Source organism: Hibiscus syriacus, unplaced genomic scaffold (genome assembly GCF_006381635.1).
Source record: "Hibiscus syriacus cultivar Baekdansim isolate YM2019G1 unplaced genomic scaffold, ASM638163v2 tig00111388_pilon, whole genome shotgun sequence".
NCBI lineage: Eukaryota > Viridiplantae > Streptophyta > Magnoliopsida > Malvales > Malvaceae > Hibiscus > Hibiscus syriacus.
In genome coordinates, this window is record NW_024063076.1 from 640,050 (window position 1) to 652,149 (window position 12,100).

General features: G+C 35.6%; 1 protein-coding gene across 1 annotated transcript; it reads right to left on the reverse strand.

The window, feature by feature from the left end:
• Positions 1 to 863: 863 nt before the first annotated feature.
• Positions 864 to 2,307, reverse strand: LOC120160045 (mitochondrial import inner membrane translocase subunit TIM9-like). The gene is made up of 2 exons (XM_039170508.1): positions 2,157 to 2,307; positions 864 to 1,229 (listed from the first exon to the last, which is right to left on the reverse strand). Exons 1-2 carry the CDS (start codon positions 2,249 to 2,251, stop codon positions 1,043 to 1,045), a joined length of 282 nt encoding a protein of 93 aa, XP_039026439.1. The 5' UTR covers positions 2,252 to 2,307; the 3' UTR covers positions 864 to 1,042.
• Between the last annotated feature and the right edge of the window lie 9,793 nt (positions 2,308 to 12,100).

Below are 12,100 nucleotides of genomic sequence, written 5' to 3' on the forward strand. Positions count from 1 at the left end.
TTAGTCCAACCAAGGAAGAAATCGGAGAAAATAGCAACAGGAGCACAAGGATCCCTACTAAAGCTGTCTACGTTTTCAGTCGTTGCAGTATTATTTCATCACAGACATGTAAGCATTATAAACTAGGAATATCCCCTTTACGCTGCATCTTATCCTACAGCTCTAACCCATCTTTCTTAGTCCCTTTTTAAACAACCCATTGATGAAAACCGAGTATGTATACTCATTAGGAACCAAACCAAGCTCCTCCATTTTCGAGGTTTAATATATTTTTAGGTGTTTAAATTGATTTTTAGTGTCTAAAAATTTTTCGTTAAAAATAGGTTTTTAATGTTTTTTCTGTTATATTTTTAAGTTCTTACCGTTAAAAAATTTATTAAGTAACACATGTCGTTTTAATTTTCTTTTTAAAAAAAAGACACTTTTAAATAACATTTTATTTTTAAAAAATAAAAAATATAAACATAACACTTAACACTAAACGGTTTTTTTTTTATCATTTTACCTTATATATTATATTAACCCTTTGGCAAACAGCAATTTTACCCGACCCATGTCACCATTTTTACAGCACCCATCAATCAAAGTGATGTGTTTATATAACAACATAGAATTGGGCTTTTATCTTTATGGAGAATGATTAATCAAATAATCTCTCATCTTTATGGAGAAATTGCATAGTTTTAGTGGTCAAAATCTATTCTTGAAAATCACTGGGACGAATCTCAAACCAAGAATTGGGCATTTATCTCTGCATGGTTTATTTGCTCCAAATAAAATCAACATGTTTACATAAATCCAGAAAAAAAAAGTATCAAGGTATTTCACCATATCATCAACTATCATGGGTGATGAACCATCTCGCATAACTATAATCTATTCAATTTCTTATGAGGAAATCAACATTAACAAGTCCTATGATCAACAACAATCGTCAACCCTGGCAACGTATTGTCTTTCATCTGAGGAAGAACCCATTTTATCCCAACAAGAAAATTCCATGCGATAAAGCAGAAGCATTTTCAAGGTTGCTTATTAGATTCTAATCTTGTGTTGCAGCCTGGGAGTTCAGCTCAGCAAACCTCAGTCCTACACGCATCGAGTGCTTCAAGAACTTCTCAGCACATCGTGTGACACAGTTCTCCTCCTGCTTCTGCAAAGTCTTGCGGGTGAAGTTGTCCACGCAGTCATTGAAGCATCTCTCCACAAGTGAATTGTACATTCTTAAACTGTACATCAAGTATAGAAAATGATTAATTAGAGCAATTGAGTTCAAAACCACCATGCAATCGAACCAGATACAAATCTTTTTTAGTTGGCGAATTGGAAAAGGCTCTTTAAGCACTACATATAGAAAACCATGGAGAAGATTGAACACGGGAAATATGGCCATTGCACAAAACCTCTCGACTCCAGCAAAAGAGGGATTTGCCTTTGGGTAATAATGCAAATAAGTCTCCGCAAATAACAATGCCCTAACCATCAGTTATCCCCAAAATCCCAGGCAGGCATTATAAACAGAAAAAACTATTGTGACACTATAAGCATCATCAGGAAAAGCAACAGAAATAAAATCCGGGATAAATATTAAAACTACACATGAACTTTGGTCAAATATGCGATGTGATACATGAGCTTTTATGCAATTCTACACGTGAAACTTTGGTTTTGTTTCAATTGCACACATAAAATTTTGTTTTTCATTCGATTGTACACATTTGTGTACACAATATCCAAACCTAAAAAGAAAGACAATTCATAAACAGATCATACATCGTTCAACGGAAGCAAATGCAGGCAAAAATACTAGCTAAAGCATCACTAAAAAGAGAATCATAATTCATATTGTAGAAATGTAATTCCCAAAACGTCCAGAGGCAACATAAAAAGGCTGCACTGGTTTTAAGGAGAATATATCTTTAGCTTCTCATCATACACAGAGCCGCAAAACCCTGCACTTTCTACAATCTGAGAAGCTGACGATTCTAAACATTATAATTAAAAGAACCCCAAAATTTGAATACCCCGAGCAAATTTAACCAGTTTTCTAACACTCCATTAATCATCAAAATCTAGGAATCGAATAGGGGAGTTAACAAGCAAATTCGGTGAGGGTAAAATGGGAAATGTATGGGCGGAAAAAGAGTGATAAACACCTGTCACGAAGCTGAAGATGGTCGACCATGGCGGACATTCGGTTCTTATCTTCTTCAGGGAGACCCTCGAGCCCTGCTAACATGTTCTTGTCCATATTGGATCTCGCCTTCTAGTCAGGAGTTTGCTTAGGGTTTGTAAGTTTGGCTTTATAGAGAGGGCTTTAGTTTCTGTTCTTTTAAGAGAAAAACCCTAGGAATCGTCATCTTAAACGGCGTCGCTGAGTCCATAATAGGACTTTGAGTGAACAAGAAATTTATAAATGATGGTCTAAAATTTTAATTTTATTTTCTTAAAAATAATGGGGGTGCAAAAAATTTTATTTGTTCCATTTTTCTATTATATATTATACTAAATTTCATTTTTTTCCCTAAATAATGGGATGCACTTGACCCTTAGGGGGCTTATTGCATCCGCCCCTGATATATATTTTGGATAAGCTACGAATGTAATCACTCATCTATTCTCGAGGTTATATTTTTGCCATTAAACTATTTTATCTTTCAAAATCATACCTAACATCATATAAACTGAATATTAAATCAAATTATAAGTATTTATAAATATATCCCTCATCAAATTATAATACAACTTATGATATCTACATTTTTATTTCAATAACACTTCAATACATATGATACATGTATGTAACATAATTTCTTACGTAAGAGTATGTCATACTTTAAAATAACATTATATATCGTACATATCTACAATTACGACTTGTAATCTAACAGAGTTACATATGGTAGCAGGACAAGTTTCATTTGTTTGTTTGTAACATAATTTCTTACGTAAGAGTATGTCATACTTTAAAATAACATTATATATCGTACATATCTATCTACAATTACGACTTGTAATCTAACAGAGTTACATAATGGTAGCAGGACAAGTTTTCATTTGTTTGTTCATGTGCTCCCTTTCTTGTTGTCTATGTTTCTGTCATAACAGGGGAGACTCATTGACTACTTTTCCCTCCCTATACATTCAGCCTATGCATTTCGAGTAATAGTGTTGTTGTTGCCCTCCTTTCTCGTACTCAGCTTCCCCATAACAATCAACAACCACTAACTCATACAGCAAGAAGGGCTAAACGTAAAAGGTATATTGGACAATAAAAGTAATGTAATAGTTTCATTTCAGCCTAAAAAGGAAAAGGTAGTAGTTTCATTTCCAAGAAATAAGAAATTTATATATATATATATACATATATATATTGTTTGGTTATACCAAAATAGGAATAGGGCAAAAACACCGCCTGTTAATTCACTAAAAACCCAAAAACATTTCAGCTGGTAAACGCTTGATTGGCATTACAATAAATATCTAGGGAACATTTTATATGAAGTTTGCATGCGGACATGGTGCAGAGTGCAGCCAAATATCTTCAAATTCCAGATGACACCAGAGGCCCAAAATCTTCCTAACAAATACGGATTTATATTCCCTCCAAATTAATAAAAAAATTCAATACTCTTTATTCTTTAAAATGCACGAATGAAATAACATTACATACATGCAAATACAATCTCTCCATGAACCACCTAGTCTACTTATTGTATGCATATATAAATGGAATTATTGCAAGTGTTTATATATTTAATCTACTCATTTTATTTCATTCATTTTAATTTTAACACATTTAGTATTTTAATTTAAAGTTAAAATTAATTATTAAATTTATTGAATTAAATATTATTATTTCTATATTATATATAGTTACAAGTTTAATTTATGTTCTTTAATTTAATAATATTTATTTTTAGAATTTAATCATATTTATCATTATATGTTTTTAGTTGAGAGTTAGATCCCTTCAAGTATGTTGGAAATTTATTTTTTAAAGGGTAAATTAAAAATTTGGTAATTAAACTTTACTCTCTCTCTTATTCCATTCATTGTACTTTAAATCTTTGCAATTTTCTCATTATTTTTGGTCAGTTGTTTCCTCACTAACAATGTTATGACATGGCTTTTTTTATTTTATTTTTAGGGTAAATTACAAATTTTATCACTAAATTTTACACACAAACTCTCTCTCTCTCTTATTTTGATCATTAAACTTTAAAAGTTTTCAATTTCCTCACAAAACTTAATACAGAGTTTTTTGTTGTTACTTCGTCGTTAAATAGTTAAAGGCGATAAAACGATGTCATTTAAAAAAACAAATTTTTTACCAAAACGACAGCTTTTTGCATCTATATAAAAGTCCATTTATAACGACATTAGTAAGAAAACAGCTGAGTGACAAAAAAACCCAACACATTTGGTTAAGTGAGGAAATTGAAAAGATTTAAAGTACACTGAGTGAAATAGGAGAGAAAGAGTAAAGTTAAGTAACCGAATTTGTAATTTACCAATTTTTAATCTGTAAATTACAAATTTAATCACTAAACTTAACTATGTCTCTTATTTCACTCACTATACTTTTAATTATTTTCAATTCAATCACTTAACTTTATACATGAGATTTTTTGGTCATTCCTTTGTTAATAACAAAAAAAAACCATGTCATAATTTCATTAGTGAGAAAACGAATGAGTGACAAAAAAAAACTCAATGTATCGAGTCCGATGAGAAAATTAAAAAGATCTAAAGTACAATGAGTGGAATATACGAGTATATTTAGTTATCAAATTTGTAATTTACCATTTTTTAAAAGTAAAAAAAGTAGGGTTCAACGTGTATGCATGGTTAAATTATTAATTTTAAGATGGATGGTCTTAATTAAATTTTATATGTTTAACCTGTATTTTAAGTTTATAATTATTCTTATATTTATTAATTCACTTTTATAAGATTTTATAATTAATATATTGTGAAAAATATTATAATACTTTGTTGGGTGAAATTGAAGGTGTATTTCCCGAAAAATTATCGGTGATCGGTATATTTACTGATCTAACACCGGTCATATTATATTTCCCGATCTAACACCCGTAGCAGTAAAGCGCGCCCCCTGAACCGCACTATATGTTGATTTGGCGCCACGTGGGGTATAGCGCGCCCCCTGCACCGCGCTATACGCTGACATGGATTACACGTGGGTATAGCGCGCCCCCTGATCCGCGCTATACGCCACGTAGGGGTATAGCGCGGATCAGGGGCGCGCTATACGCCACGTAGGGGTGAATTATATTTAACGCGGTCCCTGGTCTGCGCTATATCTTTTATCTAAATAATTACATATAGCGCGGTGCAGGTACCGCACCTTATATGGTTATAAATACACTCCTCCGCCGGTTAAATTTCTCACATCTCCTCGCATCTCTCCTCTCAACTTATAAATTAATACAACAATTCTGTCAACGAGTAATAATTCTGGCAATCTTCTCATATTTGATTTAGAAGTTCGTGCGATTTTTCGTTATAAGGTAATTTTGTTATAATTTTTTAATTATACTTATTGTTTATTATCATTATTTGAAAAAAATATTATACTAATTATTTTCAATTAATTTTTATGTTTGTAAAATTGAAAAGCGGAAGCATACGTCTAAATAGTTTTACAGTGCAGGTAATAATATAAAATTATATTGTTTAAATTATTTACGTTGATGTGTAAAAAATTTATTGTGTTATATTTTCGTTCATATATAATTTATTTAATCAGGTTTGTTTTAGTTATTTTTTTTGCAGATATAATATTGCCGCATTTTTAAACTCAAAGAATGACGCGACTTTCAGCTATTGTTTATTATGATGATGAAATTCGAGAAGATGAAACCGCCGTTGTTTTCGTATCAAATGAGTGTGTTAAAATATCATTCAAGAGAAACATAACTCTTGAGGAGTTGATAACGAAGATTTCAAGGAAGATTCATGTTGGAAGTAGTAGAAGAATGTCGTCGTTGCAGTACAGATTTCCAACATCATTGTTGCCATTAACTTATACAGCGTTCGAACTTTCGAACAATGATGATGTTCAAATGATGGTTGAAGCTCAAAGTAATTATTCAGACGCCGCTATTACGATGTATGCACATTTTGTTCAAGTGCGTATTGTTCGGGGTCAATCATTAAGCTCCCACTATGGGCTGACTGAACAAGTTGATCAAGTTGACAGCCTGACTACAGTAATGTGTAATGATTTTAATGCCATAATGGGGAGACATTCATCCGCAACTCCTTACGATATGTATCGAGGTGGGTCCACGAACAATCCGTATGGCAACACCGCGTCCAGTTCAAAGGGAAGCCATTCATCTGCAAATTTCTTTGACCTTAATATGGAGATGTCATCGACGCAACAATCTGTGCAGTTTCCATTTGACACGATGGCTTCAAGCTCCATGGGGAGGCATTCGACTGTGAGTTTTTTCGATCTCAATGTCGATATGTCTTCTAGTTCAAGGGGAAGACATGCAAGTAGTAGGTTCTTCGACCTAAATGTGGAGCGCATGGAGGAACCATCATCTCCACCAGAAGAACCGCTTCGTGAGCCTGGTGCGGATGGTGCTGAGACCGGACAATTCATTCACCCAAAATCACCGCAATTCAACTCCGATGATGATGATGTAGATGAAGTTCCAGGAAATGTGACACAAACTGACTCTCCTGCACACATGTATGAAGCTGATTATGGTGTAATGTACGGGCCAGAATTTGCGGATATGCCTCATCTAGGTGACTATGGATATTACTCATCAATAAATAATGGTGAGTTATCTTTAGGCATGGAGTTTTCAAGAAAAGAAGAAGCGATGATGGCTATCAAAAATTACAATATTCGTAATTCTATTCAGTCCAGAGTCAACCGATCGACGACTGAAAAATATGTATGCTACTGTGCCCGACGCGAAAACGGATGCAATTGGTGGTTTGCGTATCAAAAAATGAAGAGGAAAAACAACATATGGGAACTGACAATATACAACGGTCCTCACACATTTTGTGCTGGAGGGGTCAACCAAGATCATCCCAACTTGGACTCTGAAATGATATGCCAAGCCATCATGCCATGGTAAAAGCAAGCTCTCATATAGCTATTGTAGTGTTGATTTCAGCTATACAATCGCAGTATGGGTACACTGTCTCCTATAAAAAAACTTGGTTGGCAAAACAAAATGCCATTGTCAAAATTCATGGCGAATGGGATACATCTTATAACGAACTTCCAGGTTGGTTTACGCTGGTGCGGACGTTGAATCCTGGGATAATTGTGTACTTCGAAACCTCCTATGCATACCATAATGATCGAGTTCTTCGCGATCGAAGCCAATTCTACCGGGTTTTTGGAGTTACCCACAGTGCGTTAATGCTGCCAAATACTGCAAGCTTGTGGTCCAGATCGACGAGACTTTTTTGTATGGAAAATACAAGCATTTTTTATTATTGGCAGTTATCCAAGATAGCAATCGCAACATTCTTCCAGTTGCTTTTGCTCTTTTCGAAGGAGAAGATACAAATTCTTGGGCTTTTTTCCTTCGAAATTTACGTGCACATGTTATCACGAGGGAAAACATTTGTGTCATTTCAGATCGCGAAGTTGGGATCAAAGCAGCAATGGAGTCTTTAGGTCCAATGTGGCAACCACCCTTTGTCCAACATAGGTATTGTCTACGACACATTGTTGCGAACTATCATGGAAGGTACAAGAAGAATGACGAGCGTCAATTAATTGTGCGCATGGGTAAGTGAAAGCAAGTTAGTAAGTTATACATTTTTTGATCATTTTAATTTTACAAAGAAAGCAAGTTAGTAAGTTATACATTTTTTGATCAGGTTACGAACTACTTCCTCAAACGTTTGAATCAATGCTTCAAGATTTGCGGGCGAATAACGAGGAAGGATACGATTACATCAGCCTCGTCGATAAAGAAATGTGGACAAACGCATATGATGGTGGATATCGATATGGACACATGACGACCAACTTGGCTGAGACAATCAATTCAACCTTAAAGGGTGCACGTCACTTACCTGTAGCGGCTTTGGTAAAAACTATATATTTTTGTTTGGGGGCGCTTTTTGCGAAGCTCGGGGGACAATATCAAACCTGGATGCAAGGCAGTCATGTCTATCACCTTAGATTAGTTGCAGATCTACAGAAAAAAATTGCTGCATCAAATGGAATGTCTGTAACAAGCTTCTCTAGAAGACATGAAGTGTTTCGTGTCACAGAGTTGCCGCGACCTCTTCAAGGGATTGAAGTTGTGTCGTTAATAGTAAATCTAAGGGACAGAACGTGCGACTGCCGGGTTTTTTCAATCTCTGAAGTATCCATGCTCTCATTTGATAGCAGCTTGCTCTCATACACGTCAAGACTATAACCATTATGTGGATCCTGTATACCTACTATCTAAAGTGTTTAAGGTATACGAATTTGAGTTTCCCCCTATAGGTAATGACAAAGACCCTGATGAGGTTCAAGATTGGCTTCCGATTGTACCAAATTCGAGTTTATTGAGGGAGCGTGGTCGTCCAAAATCCAATCGAATTCATTGCGATATGGATATTCTAGAAAGATCTAGATAAGACAGAAAATGTGGGCATTGTAGAAACCCATGACACACTAGAAAAACATGTCCACTTCTATTGTCATCAAGTAACAATTGATGAGGAAATGATGTATTTGTTTATCAAATAATAATTCTTGTATTTTAATTTGCATTTACTTCAAGTTAATGTCATTCGATAATCGCTGATGAAGATTAAAAAAACGAACACAATCATTAAATTTTATCAAACTAATAACAATTTGGTATTTAAATACAACAAACTTACAATAAGAATTAAATGGTAAATAAACCAAATTACAATAACTGATATTAAATGGTAAAAACAAAATTAACTGAAATTATTAAAAAAAAGTCCAACAAATTTAACAAAATAAAGTAAGTATTAAATGAGAAATAATAAAAAATTACAATTAAACAAAATAAAGTAAATACAAATATAATAAAAAAATCTATCGATACCTACGTCGCGAATGTGTTTCGCAGGGCGGTGGCTGTCGGTCTCGAGGAGGATTTCTTCATATCACTGGTTCTGACTCCTCGCTGTCATCATCGTCGTTGTCGCCGTCGTCGTCGTCCTGAGCAGGTACATTAGGTTGATGAGGAGCTGATGACGATGAAGCACCTCCATATAATAAGGACCCTTGAGGTGTATGACTGACTATCCCACCGGCCTACGAAAACTGGGAAAACCCAGACATCGCTGAGTTTGAAAACTGTACAGGAGGTGTCTGTGCTGCGGCCATGGGTGATGAGGCTGAACCCGCTAAATATCCAGTATATGAACCCCAAGTCATATCTGCAAACATAGACCCATAATAGCCTCCAGGAGGGGTCATCTGTGACGGTGGTTGTGGCGGGGTCATAAAACCAGGTGAAGGCGGCAGCGACGACATATGGTAATGGAAAGGCGATGGCGGCATCATAAATGGCTGTGGTGGCTGCTGTGAAGGTCCTGCTGGTACAGTTGAGGATTAACCGGAACCACCTGCTCTCCCTCCACGAGTCGGGGGACGATGGTGCTGTGTCGGTGAACGTCTCTATCGACGTTGTGGAAAGGTCTACCCTCGTGCATCCTCGGGAAGTAGAAACGGTTTCCCGTTACTGTTGAACCACTCATAATAATCCTCAGCATACATCAAGAAGTCAGTAAAAATGGGCTCTCTACGTGGAAGGCACCGATGTCGATCCTCCCACAACACGGCCCACTCATGATGCCTCACCAGCCAATCTGTATCTGTCTTGTCGCGTCTATCTAAGCTATACAACTCGTCCATATTGCGAGATGTTTCCAGAATTGGTTGAAAACAACCAAACTGCCAGAGCACGCGATCAGTGGAGTGCCTAACAGATCAGAGGGACCATCGCCATCCAAACATCTGATAGACCCTCAACTCAGGTGGGATCACCTCTAAGGTGGGATCACCGCCCTCACATCATCAGTAGAATATGGCACCCATTCAAACTAAAACAAATAATATATAATTTTTATCAAAATAATAATTTAATTATATAACTATAATCTAAAATCGATTTTTAAACTTAAAATTCATACCTGTGTGCCAGCCTTCTGATCGATTAACACCCTAATTTTTTCTAAATCATGAGGTAGCTCCTAATGATTTTTCCTATCAGTAGACCACCTATTCAAGGAAAAAAATTTATTATACGCTGTATAAAATTATTAATATATAAAATCAGTTTTATAATTACCTCAGAAGTAATGGAAATACGAATGGGTTCTTCACAACAGGACATAAAAGGGGCAATCGATACCATGCCCAAGACTGCAGCAGTAGGAGACATCCGTCGATAGCATTACGCCTGTAGTCAGTGACTCCACACATCTCTCTGTACAACAAAGCCAAAACTGTCGAGCCCCAACTGAATGATCCAGGGAGACGAAAGTCGCTAAGATGTCGCAACCACATGCAGTGAACTAGGTTGCGCGATTTGTCTGGCATCATCAACCCTCCTATAAACTGCAATATGCATGTCCGTGCATATATCTTAACCTCATCCTCAGAGGCGTCTGCGCTCAACTCCCGAAAATTAACATCTAACCAATTTAACGGTATCCTACCTCCGATAAAACTTTTCGGGACACGTCCTAGATTTTCCCGACACAAAGTAGTCCAAGAACCGGTAGCTATCCCTGATATCACATCTCTATCCACCGGAAGCTCTAGGTGCATAGCAATATCCTCAAGCGAGATCGTGCACTCTCTGCATGGAAGATGGAATGTGTGGGTCTCTGGCCTCCACCGCTCTACTAAGAAAGAAATAAGGTTCGGTTCTATCTTACAGTGACCCTGATATCTACCTATGTAACCAAATCCAACCTCTACTAAATACGGCAAGACACGGCTAGGTATCACTAACTTAAGATTCCTAATAAAATGATCTAATATACGGTCATTCTCTTAAAAAAAATAATTATAAAAATTAATTCTTAATCTAATAATCATGCATTAAATAAATCAACTAATTATTACTAACAATTTAAATTGAATTAAAACGTTAAAATGTTACCGTATCAGCAAAGTGTCGAGATATATGATTTCCATCCAAGCGAAGTACATTGCCTTCCATTATATATCTGCAAAAGAATTATATTAGTAAAATATTAAATAAAGTAAAATACTTAAATAAATTAAATACATAATATTAAAAATATTATAAAATATACCTTAAACAGAGAGAGTATTTGAGAGAAATTGAGAGAATTTGGTGTGATGAAAGTGATTGAGGATTGGGGTATTTATAGGGAGGATTGGGGTGTGAACGGGTGGGTAATTAAAAGTATAGCGCGCCTCTGTACCGCGCTATACTCCACGTGTTAGATAATCAGGTATAGCGCGACCTCTAATCCGCGCTATATCCCTACGTGGCATATAGTACGGATCAGGGGCCGCGCTATACCCACGTGTAACCCATGTCAGCGTATAGCGCGGGGCAGTACTCTCCCTTTTAAGAAAATATAATCTGACCAGTATTAGATCAGTAAATATATTTATCACCGATAATTTTTTAAGAAAAACGCCAAAATTAAAGTTATCATATTATAATATTAAAATTTAAAATACAAAATAATATAGGAAATTAAAGAAATGGTGCAAAGACACGTGACATTAACATATTCCAGATGAGTCTGTCTGTCTGAAGTCATTACAAAGATCAAGCTTTGCTTAGGACATTGAAACTTGTTCACTACTCTCCCTTTACCTTTATTAGTAATTTGCATCTATAAACGTCTTCTGTTCATAACGGCACGTATCTTCACTCACACCAGAGCTGCGAGTGGGGACACAGCAAACATAAACAAAAAGTAGCTGATTTTTATACAACCGGAAACATCAAATTATTTAATACTTAATTCGTAATATTAAGCGAGAATGATTTTCCTATAAAATAAATGTTTAATAAGCATATTTATAGGCTGGAATTATTGTAAAATTCAATCAAATCAAAGCGTATTCTCACTC